The 16,197-nt window shown below is 43.2% G+C and overlaps 1 protein-coding gene across 2 annotated transcripts in view; it reads right to left on the reverse strand.

Annotated features, from left to right (window-relative positions):
• Window positions 1-8,085: 8,085 nt before the first annotated feature.
• LOC147701889 (uncharacterized) overlaps window positions 8,086-16,197 on the reverse strand; it is a 93,537-nt gene continuing 85,425 nt past the window's right edge. For both annotated transcript variants that reach the window (XM_086930516.1, XM_086930515.1), the window contains exons 6-7: window positions 16,043-16,162; window positions 8,086-10,169 (exon numbers count right to left, since the gene is read on the reverse strand). In XM_086930516.1, the coding sequence (XP_086786642.1) occupies window positions 9,106-10,169; window positions 16,043-16,162 (1,184 nt within the window). In that variant the 3' untranslated portion in view covers window positions 8,086-9,105. The remainder of the gene's footprint in view (window positions 10,170-16,042; window positions 16,163-16,197) is intronic.

A 16,197-nucleotide genomic window follows, 5' to 3' on the forward strand; every position in this document is an offset into this window, starting at 1 on the left:
CTAACACTGACCAATCAGGGCAGACCACTGGAAGGTTGAATTTGGACTTACAAACAAGAAAGTCTTATAACTTCTTATATGTACACTTTAGGAGAAATTCAACAATATGATATTGCTGGATTTCTGAATACCATTCTGAGAAGTCTTTGAATGGCGTTTCTATCCCTCTCCTATCAAGAGTTAGTCATCAATAACTTCCTACCATGTTAACCTATGTAACAGGGGATGTTTTATGGGAAAAATGACTTGGGCAATTTTTACAGGACCATGACTTTATAAGTACATGCCTTATATCTACAGGAACCCCACGTGCAACTAGGGGTTCTGAATTTGTAGAAATATTGCAGATTTTCCCTCCACAGTGCTCCTAGCATCAGTCGAATTTGAGCAGCACTTTACCACAATGTGGAGAGTAAAATGTGAAATTTCACTTTACGCAGGCATATCAAAACTCATTTTATAAGGGTGTACCTTATAAATACCGGACCCCTCCCACCCCTGGGATACCTAGGGGAGACCCTGGGAGTCCCTAATATGCCAAAACATCATAGGTTATCTATTTTAAGTGCCCCAAAAACCAAAGTCGAATTTCAGCACAATTTACTTTTTAAAAGCAGTCCTGGCACCAAGGGCTTTTTTAAAACTGACCTCAGGCTTCAGCAGTCCACAAATGCAAAAGTAGAAATAGGCTGCTGGCATCTAAACTGCCATGCCTCAGAGTACTAGGGGCTTCTAGGTAGTTTCAATCCCCCTGCCCTCTAATATACTAGGGGCCTATAGGGGAGGTCATGCCACTCACAGGGGTTCCCCACCATACCATTGTGTACTCTAGTATATAGGTTTTTTAACTGTATTCTAATGTTTCTCTTTCAGGATAGCAGTGGCCCTGGGCCTGGTTAGGCAGCGCCCAGGGTTAGTCAAAATCAGTTACCACCAGTATCAGTCAGCAAAAAGTTGGGGGGGTGCCGAGGGCACAGGATGATTTCGCACAGATTTTCAGAAAGGTTCCCATCATTGTTCTTTTTATTATGAAAAGAAATTTGGTTTCCGCTCTCAAATGAGTTGCAAGTGGAGCGGGGATGAACCTCTAGGAGCTCAAACCTGCACGGCCATAGTCACGGCCGCCATCTTGCCTTGTGCAGGCTTGAACTCCTGAAGGTTCCTTCACCTGCTCCACTCACTATGATCTGTGGGCAGTTTTGGCCAGGTCAGGTTATCTTGTATTGACCCCAAGGTGAAGTGCTGGCTGAGCGGGCATGCTGTAGATCGCTTGTGGCGCTCCCCGCTTGGTTGTCCTTCGGCTGCTAGCTCTGACGAGACATGCTTCCTGGTGTGCGCGTGCCGCCCCGACTACGGAGCAGACTACAGAGCGTATGGTGCCGGTGAAAAGACGGCTCAATGCGGAATTGAACGCTAACCACAACGGCGTTATAATGCCCCCAAAGACTGGGTGCGGTAGAGTGCGCAACCCCGCCGATATGCCTGACAGCGAGGAGGGCAAGAAACTGACTCCAAACATGGGTTAGGACGCTGCAAGCATAGAGGGCGGTAAGAAGGCTGTCCCTGCATTTTTTCAGACTGTGAAACCAAGAAAAAACATTTCTGCAATGTCAGTCACTCTTGAACCTGAATCTAATACAGAGGTTCGGGCGGGGGATTGCCCGATAGACTCGATGGTTAATGAGGGTGGAGCTATGAGCGGCACCCACCAAAGCTCAGTTGGAAGTGGGGAGAACGGTGATAAAGACACTGGTAAAATTGCAGTAAGGGCCGCAGTGGGGGCACCCCTCGAGGGTCAGTTAAGAAGGTACAGATGGGGGAAAGTAATGTAAAGCCTGGCCTAGGTAGTTCAGATATGGCAATAAGGAAGCTAAGGGACCAACAGGATTTAAGGATAGAGAACGACTCTGGAGACCCCCCCTTTTATTTAATGGCGGATCCCTCGGATACTTCCGGGGAGAAATCCAATTCGGATAAACGCAAGGGTATCGACAGCCCAAAAACAGTACGCCAGCAGGAAGACTTAGGTTGGGCGCAGGCTATCACTCGGCCGGGAGTGTTGATTCCTTTCAATGGGACTATTCGTACATGGCTGAGACTGAGACAGCCAGCGGGATGCAGCCCAACTTTGAAACTGTTGAGAAACCCGAAGATATCTCCCTGGTGGTCATCTACCAGAGCAATATGGCCCACATGGAGGAGACATGGGTAGAGAGCCAGCGCACACAAGGGGCTTGTGGTAAACTTTAGAATGCAGCGAATTGCTAAGTCTTGCTCAGAGTTTGCTGACAGGTTCAATGAGGCTGAGACCCACATATCAAACTTGGATGATGAACTTGCTATACAGAAAACAACTAGAGACATTACGCTCCACTAATGACACTATCTGAAAATTCACTGATTTCGTAAATCGTCTGTGACGGAACAATCTTCGAATATTGGATATTCCTGAGGGGGCCGAGGGGCAAGACCCTCGAAAATTTATCAGTGAACTTTTCTCTGAAGCCTTTCCCGGGTTAACCCAATGGGATTAGAGCCGGGAGATTCAGAGGGCACACAGATTTCCATTTGTGCAACGCATAAGGTCGGGCCTGAGCTCTCCTAGACCATGGGCAATTTTAATTTCAGTCAATAAATCTCTAGCGAGTGAAGCAGTATAGGACCTGGCGTGTCCAGACAGAAAGAAAACTGGAAAGGGGGTTGAGTTCTTTGTGCGCCCTGATTACTGCCCTCTCACAGTTGAGAAAAGATCGCAACTTCGCCAACTCATTACACCATTCCGTGATAAAGGGGCACAAGCCTTTTTGCTGAATCCAGCTAAACCTAAAATCATACACAATGAACATGTGTGGTTTTTTACAGCGGAATCAGCTGCTAAAGAGTATTTACAATCTTTATGAAGGTAGGGGAAAATAAAAGGAAGGGCTAAAGATATTCTCTAATATTAATTGATATTATTTTGAACCCCTTTCGCTACTTAGGCATTGATTATATTATTTTGTTTCAACATATTGGTTCTTTAGCCAGGATGGCAGTATGGATATGAGATAAGATGATGAGTGGTGAATATTTTTTGTAATCAAACATGGACGGGGCAGGGGGATCCGGGGTTTGGGAAGCTCGATCCATCTTGCAGACCATATGTCTCTAAGCCTCTAGTTTGGGGATTGGTGGGGTTGGGACACGACGCCGGCTGGAACCGTGTGTAGTTGAGGTGGGGGGTCGTCGTTGGGGGTTGGTGGGGGGTGGGAGTCAGGGGTGAGGGGGTTCAGCAGTAAAAATAATGGATGATTGTTTGATGAAGAGAAACATGAAATCCAATGGTTTTAATCACACAGTATATGAGCAGAAAGATACAGGTTTATAGATGGGGGATAGTGATATAATGGGTGGTATCCGGTTCTGCTCTCTGAATGTCAGCGGTTTGAACAATTATAATTAAAGGCAACGTGTCGCCAATGAGCTGCGGGTGCTGCAGACTGACCTGATATGTATACAGGAGACCCAAAAGGCCAAAAGGAAACTATTGGAGGAATTAGGCCTGACACTAAGTTTGTACTGAGCAATCCACCACTACACGGGGGTAGTAATTCTGGCGAAGAGTCATATACAAGGGACAGGAAGGGCATTGGCAGACAAACAAGGGAGGTGGGCTATAGTGGAATGTAGGATAGGAGGCCAGATATATACGATATGCTCTATATATGGCTCTAATTTTGATGAGCCCTTATAATTGAAGGGCTAAATGTGGAACTGGCGTTATGGCCCACCCCACTATTTGTATATGGTGATCTAAATATAGATCTTGAGCCTGATGCGTTACAAGATGATAGTAAACCTCACAAAGGAAGGAAACCAAGGGTTGGCAGATCACAGACTGGTGGACGCATGGGCTACGCGGAGAGGTATGGATGCAGGGTATACTTTTTACTCCTATACGCACACGAAATTAGTAAGACTTGATTATGTTTTTGTATCGGGTCTTCAGCTGCCGGGAGCCAAAATAAAAGTGTACCCACGGGCGTCTTCTGACCATGACCCTTAGTGTTGAACCTTTGTATGGCTAGGACTGGAATCAAACCGCAATCTTTTTCATTCGATAGGAAGTTAATACTGGATGAAAGTTACGTTGCACATATGCAGATATGGGATGAGCAATTTTTAGTCAAACCACAATTCAGCAGGGACTGGGTGTGTATGGGATGCTTTTAAAGCGGGTTTTAGAGGGGGTGGGGGGGGGAGAACCTTAGCTTTGGCATTTATAAGCAAAAACAAATTCGAGTGGTATTACAGGAATTATACGCTTGTCTTACGGTAGCAGAAGAGAAACTTATGCAGGGTATACATTTGGGCCAGGAGATTACAGCCCTGCAAACGTTAGTAGCTCGAGGTAAAGCCAAAATTAATCAGTTTTGGAGCAAAGAGATAGCTAAGAAGCATTCTATTAACAGGAATTTAAATTATGAATATGGGGAGGCAACTGGACGCTGCTTGGCCCAGAGATTAGGATCTAAAGAAGTGGCTCAGAGGATTAGCTCAATAGTAGACTCCAGGGGCAATATAGTAAAAACCGATTTGAGGATTTTAAAGGTGTTTCATGATTTGTACGAGGCACTTTATACAGGGGAGGGTTATGATTCACATGTTGGGGAACCTCTGTTACAGAACTGCTGTAATAACCTGGACACGCAAGATGCAGAACTGCTAGAAGCCCCTATCACTATGGAGGAGCTGGAAAGAGCTATTAATAGCTTGGCTTTGGGCAAAGCGACATGGCCCGACAAACTCCCATTGGAATTCTATAAAAAAAAATTGGAGTATTAAAGACCGATATGCTAATCACCTTTCAACAGGCCCAAGCAGGAGCTGCCCCCTTAACTTGGGATGATGCTAGCATTATTGTTTTTAAAAAAAAAAAGATAAACCGGCTGATCAACCTGGCTCATACCGGCCTATATCGCTTTTAAACTCAGATGGTAATATCTATGCAAAGATTCTAGCGACCCGGTTGGCTGAAGTAATAACCCCGTTGGTGTAATTGCGACAACATGGGTTCATCTCAGAGAGGGGGACAACCAATCACAACAACAGGGTTGTAACCCTGCTAGATATAGCTAACACCACGGGAGTGAATTTAGCTTGATACTATTAGACGACAAAAAGGCATTTGATCAAGTTGCCTGGGAATTTTTATGGGATCGATTGCGGCATAGGTTTTAAACAGAACTTTATCACTGCTATACAAGTTTTATATTGTCGTCCGTCAGCTAAAGTCTGCATTATTGGCCTGGAATTAAGCCCAGTGCATATCTTGCGGGGAACAAGGCAGGGATGTCCCTGCTCCCCCTTGTTGTTCTCATTGTATATAGAGCAGTTTTTAAAAAATGCTAGAACAAAGTGCAGGGATAGAGTCGGTAATGTGAAGGCAGGAGCACTTTCAGGTGTTTGCGTATGCAGGTGATGTGGCAGTGGTAACAACGAATCCTATCACTGCTATGCCAGAAATAGCGCAGTTGGTGGTGGAGTTTGGGGCTGCCTCAGGATACAAACTCAATGTGGCAAAGACACAAATCTTATGTTCTAACATTGCTACATTTGATGACCAGAGGTTTTGAACGAGGTAACATATTTGGCGGTCAAGTTGAGGACATGCTTAAAATCATTGGTGGGGTTAGTTGGTGTAATATTTTAAATGAAGTGCGGAAGCAATTGGACCGGTGTGAGTGTTTACATCTTTCACTTGTGGGACGCTGTAATGTCCTCAAACTGTTTACTCTACCAAAAATGTTATACTTTTTTAGATATGTACCATTTAAAATTCCCCGTCCCCAACTTGTAGTATTACAGTCAATTTGTGCTAGGTTCCTATAGGCCCAGGGGAAACCTCGCAGAGCTATACCCTATATGACCCTCCCTCATGAGAGAGGAGGTTGGGCTGTTCCTGATTTTACCTTATATCACTATGCATGTATTTTGCAACACATGAATATTTTATTAACAGGTGGAAAACCAGCTAGCGCTGCCAAAGCCCCCTCGATTTATCAAATGCTATTTGGCAGTGATGTGAAAAATCGACTGTTTATTAATGTGGAGCCAAGTTACTACAAGAAAACCAGGTTTAAGGTTTTAAATACCACCTATAAGGTGTGGAAATCGGTGCGAAAGTATTATGGATTAGAGAGGATATCTCAGTATACCCCTCTCACAGCTACGACACTCCTTCCACCGATATTTTGGGATAGGATCATAGATAGATGGCGGACCAAAGGGATTCATTTAATTGGAGATCTATATGCCAAGGGGGGATTAATGTCTTTTGAAATGCTAACAGACAAATTTCACCTGAATAGGTTCGAATTTTTTTAATATCTACAGGTGCGTGGCTATTTAGGAAAACATTGGTGGAGTATAGCAGGAAACCCTGTTATGGAAGTTGTGAGGAAGAATACACGCTTTGGGACGCTGTACAATTTATTGTTTGATACGAAGGGTGACGATCCAGAGAACCATAATACAAAATGGGACAATAGGCTGGGCTGCGTTGGTACACGGGTAGAAACCTCCATTGATTCGGCAGGGAGATTATTAATATCTGCCAACCTCTGAGCACAACATCATAAGACCGTGTTTAATCTCTACTATACCCCAGCCAAATTGTCTAAATGGGGAGGTATAAATGATGGGAAATGTTTTCGATGTGGAACACAAGAGGCCGATATTGTACATATCTTTTTCACATGTAGGCACCTAATGAACCTGTTTGGGCACATAGAGAAACTCTTAGCGGAAATCTTAGGGGGGCCCAGTTAATTTGTCATCTACTCAGGTACTGTTGGGGGCAGCTGAGAGAAATAGATTGGATCAACTGGCCTATAAATATAGGTCCCTGATTTTTCTTGCTACAGCTGTGGGTAGGCTATGTATTGCCTCAATGTGACTTCAGACAGAGGCGCCAACCTTTGAATTATGGAGGGCTCGATTTCTTTCCATGTTTAACAGAGAATATAGTTTATATGATTTTAAAGTTATTCGGAAAAATAAATTAGGCATGGAGTTTTGGGGGCCGGTGGTGTCTTTTATGGATGAATGAGGTGACTTTTACGGTCCTATGCACTTGCACTTTAATCAACTTTATGTATTTAGTCCTGTAATTATTTGTATCTATTCGAAAATGCTTTTTAAGGCTTCCTACTGCTTTTTTTCCCCTTGTATTTTAAACCATTGTGTTAATGCATTGTAATGTATTGTAACTATCATGGATTAATTAAAAAAAAAAAAAAAGTTGCAAGTGGTTTGTGAACTGAGACCACCATCTGGTAGACTGTCATGGGCAGGTGGTAGTGTCGGTAGGAAAATTAGGATTTATGGGCAGATGGCATGTCAGAGATTTGTGGTGGATATAGACTGAGTTGTACTTTGAAAATCACGGCAACTGGAATGGAAGAACATTAATATAATGGTTCCAGACCTCACCATTTGAGACAGTGCAGACATTAGAGGAGATCATACTAAACATGAAAAGTGTCATATTTAGCTGCAACTGCTGCAATATAATACTCTACATGAATGAAATAAATTAAATTGAGACATCGCTTTGAAATTGATTGGCTCCATCGTAGATCTCCGAATTATATTTCGGTGGTGGTTTTACAGACACCACAGAGCTGCTCAGCAACACAGCACTGGGAAAAATGTGCAATTATGCATCGTGACAACGCAAAAGAAACTACAATACTGCTAATGATCAACAAGAGTAAACTAACACGCCTGTGGTAATAATGGGCTGGGGTAATTTGTCTAATGAGCAGTAAACACACACTAAGTAATAGGAAGGTGATGTGGATCATAAGTTACTGTGCAGCAAGGAGGGGACAAAACGAAGAAAGAAGGCAAATACGGCTACTGAGCACGAAAATGCAAACCAGAAAGAAAAAAAAAATGAGCTCTGGTAATACTGGTACTACAGTATGAGGCAATGGTACCACCAAGAATAGGTACTTGGTGGAGCACAAGGAGGATTTTCTAAAAGGATGAACAGACACAAAAAGTATGATTTTGTAGATCATTGGAGAAGTAATGCAGAAGTAATGATAAGAAACTCTCTTTATTGTTGATTTGAGAGTAGTTCATTCTTGAATATCCACCTTAAGGTGTTTTCCCTAGCTTCCTTTTGCTCTGCAACCTAGATCCCATACACGAAAATACCTCTGTTAAAAAGCAGTGAGAAAGGTATGAAGAACCACAGCTTCCATTTTTTTTTTACAATGTGAATCATTTTCCCAGCAACCCTAAGGATTGACAAAGACACATGCTTAAATCTCCAGCTTCTCTCTTCAATTGAACATAACATTACTAAGTCTAGAAACCGATACATATGACACAAACCCCCAACAGAGTAAGTCAAATTCACCCTTTTGTTAAGGGTATTTGACCTCCGTGTAACACAAATAACAAACCAAGACTCAGTAGGTTTGAGAAGTATTTGTGATCTTCCTGATGCAGGGACCAGATCTACAGGTAAGCACTAAAGTGTTAAGTGCTACGAACATTAAAAAGGACAAACACTGGGACAAACACCTCAATACTGAGAGCAGAGGAGGGATTGGATGCAGTTTAATTCTTGTGGTGTTTGATTCTGCCTGGAAAAACATGGTGTAGTGCCATCTCCATAACCCATTTTCCTGCTACAATCTTACAAGCCTAAAACAAAATTGCCCCATTATCATGAATACCACAATACTCCATGTGTACAGTTTGACGCACACAAGGCCCGAAGAGGTGTTCTGCAGGCTCCTGCCTAATAATGCCAGCCCTCTCTGACACGGATCATGCTTTGATTGGCCATGAGGAAAAACTGTGCTGAAGGTAGTTTAGATGCATTCAAAAATAACTTTGAAAATCTTGCATTTTTTGTCTTCTCAAGACTATCTATATTCCATAGACAGCAGATCACGTTTCCTCTCCCGTAATACCAGTTAAAAAATAGTCCAGTTCTGTTTATCTTCACAGTTTACAATCTTTATCCTGGGATGTCAGAAACCCTCAAGCAATTTAATAATAGTTATCTATGTAAATGCGTATTTGGTGCATGCCTTAGATCAGGCCCTAGGTGACAACAACTTGGATTATGGAACCGGTCATTCCTCGATGGGTCTTCTTGTGCTGGCTCAGGGCTGATGTGTGGTGGTAGCTCTTGTCACACACTGTGCACTTATATGGCCTCTCACCAGTATGGGTCCTAACGTGCTGAGTGAGATCTGAGCTCTGACAGAAGCTCTTTCCACAGGCCAAGCATTTGTAGGGCTTGAGGCCTGTATGGGTTCGCTGGTGTCGAATCAGATTGGAGCTACTGCTGAATCCCTTACCGCACTGCTTGCAACGGTAGGGCCTCTCGCCTGTGTGTGTTCTGTGGTGTAGCTTCAGGCTTGGTTTATCACTGAAACTCTTTTCACATTCTGTGCACTTATAAGGCCTCTCCCCAGTGTGAGTCCGTTGGTGAATCACCAGACGTGAGTTATTGATGAAACTTTTCTGGCAAATTTTACACTGGTACAACCTTTCTACTGTGTGGGTCTTGAGGTGCAGAGTGAGGTGTGTGTAAGTGGTGAAGGTTTTGTTGCAAGCTGTGCACTGGTATGGCCGTTCCCCAGAGTGGTTCCGGAGGTGAATCTTCAGCTTGGAGCTGTTCATAAAGCTCTTCTCACACTCTGTACACTTGAAAGGGCGTGCCAACCTGTGCGTTTTTTGGTGGCGAGTGAGGTTGGCACTGTCACCAAAGCTTCTGTCGCATTCATCGCAGGGGTAGGATTTCTCACCACTGTGTGTCCGCAGATGAATTACCAGCAAGGCACTTTTTGTGAAGCTCTTGTCACAAGCGTTGCATTTAAAACGCCTTTCTATTGGGTGCTGCTTGGATGGTAGAGCAAGGTTCATGGGTCGGCTGAAAAACCGTGCATACTCATGTGATTGCTCTAGTTGTGATTTGTCTAGATGGTATTTTGTCAGATTAATTGGCTGTTGTATTGGTTTGTTATTCTTCTCAGAGATCTTTTCTTCAATGTAACACTTAGGTTTATTTTCTTTGGTTTTCCCAGAGGCTTGCCTCAGGTGCAGTTTCTCAGAGGTTTTCTTTGAGTCTTGGTCTCCATTCTTGCCCAGTCGCCAATCTCCTAATGAACAAAGTGGAGAGACAGTTTGATTATTATATTTATATATTATTTTTTTATAAAAATGGCTATTCTGAATGTATTGAAACAATACTGAGATGGCCAAAGCCCCAATTATATGCAGCAGGTATCCCATCTGACAATTGATTACTTTGTCCCCATATGTTTTGCCACATTTTAAAGTTTTGGTTAGGTATGAGGTACCCGAGACAAAGGACATCCTAAACGTGTCTCCCCACAGTAATGTTTCAAAGTGGTCTCCCCATTTTTTAATTTAAGGTTGGTAGCAGCGTAACTAGTATTGAGGAATAGTAGTTGCATTTGCTCCTTGCGCACTAGAATTAGTGGTCCCTGGTGACAGTGACCCATTTGATTATTGTATACATTTTTAGTGACAGTCACAATATCTGGAATATAACCTCTGCATTGATCATCATCATCATCATCATCATCGAAAGGCAAATATGTGAAAATATTCTCATCTGTAGTATAAGCATATCTGATCATAGACATCTTTGTGTAAACATAGATGCAAGACGGGTGCTGTTCAGCCAAACAATTAAGATCTGACCCTGTACAGTGCTTCATTACCTTTTTGCCTGGGTATGTGCTATACAAATGCCACATACATATACGAAGGGGTTGGTTAGACGAGACAGAGCAATTTCTCTATATGAGGAAACATAGCTAGGAGTGCTGCAGTACATGCTGGGAGCAGATCATTGAAGACTCTCACTTCAACTAACCATGCATGAACCCTAAATGGGTGTTTTTATGAATGCAGGCCTTATGGCTATTTTATAGCTGAATAAAGATAACTTGATTATGATGAATGCAGACTGGGGGATGCCCATTTCCTCTAGGCTAAGACTAAGTCAGACACGTTGCTGAAGGTCTGTTGGACTGCCCGGTTTGCTGTTGTGGAACCTCTTGGCCAGACCAAGTAGTCCAGAAACACTGTGTCCGAGGACCACACTCCCTTGTGCAAAAACAGGCCAGCTTAGTATTTGTGGTCGCCCGCCCTGACACTTTACACTTCCCAGCACCCACTACGTTTCCTCCAACATTGCATTATCTATTGCCCAGTTATCAGCTATACTGGCTTATGTGTCTGAAGAAGTGTCCTCTAACTGATTTTGCAGAAGCGCAGTAACTAGTGGCTTTCCAGATTCGCCAGATCCAGAGCTTCAAGAATGTTCAGACTGATCCTTGTGTGTTCCTTTTCCCTTGTGGGAACACATCTGCCACCACCTTCAGGTCTCAGAGTGGTCCGATCCAACCATCTGAACTTAAGTCTCCCCCACCACCCCAGACTTGCTACTGAGATTACTAGCCAAAACCAATGTTGACTTTGTTACCTTTATAGGTACTGTGGAACTCTAACCTTAACCTGGGAGACAAAAACAGCTTCCTGGACGAAAACTAAGGGTCCTGACATTAACATGCTAATGTCAACTTCAACATCTTTACTGATTGCTTTCACTCTATAGTATCTGGGTCGTAAAGTTACAAGTGATCATGAACAGTTGCAGATAGTGAATAACCTAGAAAGAGGTTTTAATAGGCAGACATTGCATTCAGATCCTTTTGCATCCTTTGAGAAAGGATGGCTATGCACCTATGTAGCACAACATTTAAAGCTCACTCAGTACGCAGTAGAAGCCAGTACAGTGGGAGTCCTAATTTGTGAGAGTAGAAATCAGTACCGTTAGGTCCTATTCAATAGTAGAACATTGTTTTTTGTTTCTTATTTCTTATGACCTTAAATAAGACCCTCACAGTAACACCCCTGGCAAGAGTGATGCGAAGGTATGGCTTCATCCCCGTATCATACGCAGATGATACGCAGCTCCTCTTCCCTTTTAAGACTCTCTCCGCTAATGTTAGAAACTCTTTTTCCTCAGGCATGAAAGCAGTGGCAAACTGGATGTCCTCCAATTGCCTTCAGTGTAACGTCAGCAAAACTGAGGTAATGTTGTTTGGAGAGGCTAAAATGTTATGGACTCCGGAGTGGTGGCCACAAGACCTAGGAGCAGTTCCTGAACCTAAACAGGTCGTGAAGAATCTGGGGATTCGATTCGACCAAGATCTGTCACTCAAACAACACACAAACTACATTTCAGGAATATGCTTCCATACCATCAGCCTATTACGTAAAGTCTTCCCTTTGCTACCTGACTGCTAGGAAAACCCTTGTTCAAGCACTAATCCTAAGTCGGATCGACTACTGTAATGGTCTGTTGCTTTCTGCCAACGAAGGGGTGTTGGCTAATCTGCAGGTCATTCAGAATACGGCAGGGCGCCTTGTTCTCAATGTCCCCCCGAGAACTGCCTCCAAACCTCTCCTTGAGCAGCTGCACTGGCTCTCAATCCGACAAAGAGCCAAATTCAAAATATGCTGTTTGATCCACAAATGTCTAAATGGACAGGGGCCCGCCTATCTCGAGCGGAAATTTGTCCCTTACATTCCAACTCGATCACTCAGGTCCAGTAACAATCTCCTCTTAGTGGTCCCCTGTGCCAAAAAAAACAGACACGGGCGTAAAGCTCTCTCTATTACCGGACCCATTCTATGGAACAAACTCCCTCTGTTTCTGAGACAATGTAAAGAACATCTTACATTCCGGAAACTCCTGAAAACTGCAATGTTCAGAAATGAGATCTAGTTTCCACTCACTCATTCACTATTTCTGTTATTACCGGTTCCAAAAGCGCAGAGATACTCCCAGCTGGAGTTGATTCAAGCGCTATACAAACCAGCAAATAAATAAATAAATAAATAAACTGTGGTCATGGTAATGATCAATAACCCATATTTTGATTTCGATCTGGATTGCATGTGTTGAAACTGTATTTATTTTGTTCGTATTTGTGTTGTGTTTTTACTGTTTGGGTTATGTTATATTGTGCAGGTTTTTCAATTTCCTTTAAAACAAAAGTAGCAACTTGGGTTCGACACTTCATCTTTTCTGATATTCCATCAACATTGGTATACTCTAATTAAACTCAACCTTCACAACACCTCCTTTGAGCATGGCCTTGAATCGTGACCCTCTTCTATTGTAGAGTCAAAGAAGCTATGGTAGGAAAAACTTCCATCTTCCAAGTGCCAAACATCATTGTAAGTAGGGAACTTATTCAATCTCACATTAGACATTGAAAGGTGGTTCCTATCACTTCAAAGATCTGGAAAAAAGCTTGACAACGACTGTTCAGTATTTCAAAATAATTATTCAATGTGAAAACAATAGTAAACTCTTGTAGTAACTGCTCTGCTCTTAGTCCTGGGCAACACCATATACAGGGAAGCTGTAAGTGAGGCTAAATATGCTCTGTTTGCCTTTCAAATTGGTCCTCACTGCTATGTCAGTATCCTTCTCATTGGGGGGGGACCTCTTCCATAAGCTGATTCTATGGTCTAAGGAACTGCACCAAAGACTAAGCGGTCTGCATCGTAATTAAAGTTAGAGGGGCCACTGGGTTTTCTGGCTTTCAACTTCACTCTGAGAGTCCACCTATCACCCAGATATCTGTCAACTTGTTCCATCCAGTTATAAAATAGAGGCAGCTCGTGAAGAAACTAGGAGGAGAGCATTTGTTTCCAGTGAGGGAGGGGTTGTCGTTCCTACAGGGGAATCGTAGAAGAGCTTTAACATCAGGGTTGCGGTCCTCTGGAAGGAAACCACAAGGGGTGCTGGTAGGGAACTGTTCTTGATTGCAAGAAGTGGAACACCAAGGGGTACGCAACCATCCTGAGGACCCAAACAAGGAAATGTGAGAGTCTGGGAATGAATATTAGAAGACAGACTTCTGGTAAAGGCATTGACCACTTAGAGACCAATAGTTGTGTCCTTGCTGGTGAGTGGAGGTGTCCCTTTTCTTTAGGATAGATTCCCTCTACTAGAGCGAAAGCCACTTACCCTTTTTTTGCTGTGAGCAAGAGACACTAAAACCACTTTGCCCATCAAAAGCTCCGCTCTGGAAGTGTGCAAAACACAAATGACAAGATTATTCATGTACTTTTCTAGGAGTGGGTCAGGTGAGAAAGGCAGCACATGGCCTTTATACAGCCTGCTCTGGCAGATAAATAGCGGATCCCTTGAGACAGTATTTGGAAATCCGGAGGACTCTGGATCGGCTCACCGCAAACACATCGCATGGAATTGAACAACCACCCTCACTCCTCCCCGCCCCCTCCTCCCCCCAACACTTGCCTTGAGAAGAACATACAAAGCACTGTGTGTGTCAAGGGTCTGAATCTTTCCTTCAAGTTTACCATCCAAAGCCAACCCAGGACTCTTACGGAGCCTGTATTAACCCCTTCCCCGGTCACAAAGGAGCCTTAAGGTCTTACCTTGACACCCAGAGTGGAGCTTAATTCCCTTTGCTGGAGGTGTTGATCTTAATTTCAGAACCACTGGAATCATCTCCCTGGCCTTTACGGGTAAAGAGACATATCTGTTTGTAATCATGGTTGATGCCTCATCCTAAGGTCCAGTTCCTAGTGGAAAATGGTGAAGCCTTTGGGACTAGTGGGTGCCAGAGTGCTACATGTGCCCTCTCAACTGGAATGTTTCTGAGGAAAGGCCTCAAACATAGGTTTCTCGAAGAGGAATTCATACTAGGTACTCGCCTACCGTTCAACTGGCAGCTTTGCTAACTAAAAACTTGTTGGGCCACTACCTGGGATACCTGAAATGTCTGATGTGAGACACCAATGGCTGGTTCTCTGGTTATCACTGACCGGGTCACCGAGATGCAGAAGCAGCCAAAGCCAATGAAACCGTCGGCAAGGCATACCAGGGCTAAGGTTGATACCTTATTTTAGTCTTGCCCTCCTCCCCAAATGGCTACAGCATCAAAGGGCAGTTTACAAACATAGTAAAAGATTCAATATGTCCAGAGGTTTCCTCGACCAATCCAAGCAGCCACAAAGCAGAACAGTGGCCACAAAGGCCCACCTGAAAGACAACACAAATGCACCATAAAACCGTTGAGCTGCTAGCTCCTTCTGGTTTTCCTGTGGGTCCGATCGTAGCTGCTCCTTCATGTAAGTACAAGAGCTTTATCTATGTATACTTTGGAGCTTGAGCACTATTTTCCGTGCCAGAGTTGTTTCCCCCATCAACTCATACAGTGAACCATCACTGTTTAACTTTCCTACCCTAGGAGACTCTCGTGCCAAGTGAGAATCCCTGGATTAGATCCTATCTATCATCAGTGGTAAATGCACTATCCACACGGTAGACTAAAAAGTATAGTCTCCTCCATATATTACAGCTTCCAAAGGAACGGCCCTTTTTAGAATGACCTTTTTGCCTTTGTTACAACGTGTCTGCCTAAATCAACTTGCACGTTTTCACTCTATTGAGGGTTTTAATCATTAATGAGGGAAGCTTTAGTGACACTTACTATAAACAGCTAATGTTGAAGCTGTAGACCAGTTTTTTTTATTTTTATAATTGACAATCTTATCTGGTCATTTGACCTGTTCTGCGGTCGCTCGCTTTTTGACTGGGTTGGTAAAACTGAGTCAAACTAAAGCCACAAACCTGTAAGTAACATTTTAACAATTCTAAATAAGCGAGTAACATTTTTAAGGTTTAAAAAAATGTGATGCTTTAGATAAAATGGATAGTGATTGCATTCTCGTATACTTTGGTTTTCAACCCATATAAACAAACTTAATTGACAATGACAAGAAGCCCCATTTAGGGAAGCTAAAAAAAAACTCACAGTAGCAACCTTCCTAATATTGACATATAAGAAGATTAAACAAAGACAAATTCATTATCGCACAGTAAGTCAGGAACAACGTTCAGGCTATTTCCCAAATTAACCCACCAATCTATCAAAATCTTAGTATCGCTACTCACTAGCTGTGAAACTGGACATGTGGTCCTTTGTCATAGGGTCATGGCAGCCACTGGAGGAATGCTCAGTTTCTTGCTTGATCCTCAATAAGCTCCCAGGTGCAACAATCTGGTAGGCAGCCCCTAGAGACAAAGTGCAAAATCAAGTCAGTTTAAGG

This window comes from Lissotriton vulgaris, chromosome 7 (genome assembly GCF_964263255.1).
Source record: "Lissotriton vulgaris chromosome 7, aLisVul1.2, whole genome shotgun sequence".
Classification (NCBI taxonomy): Eukaryota; Metazoa; Chordata; class Amphibia; order Caudata; family Salamandridae; genus Lissotriton; species Lissotriton vulgaris.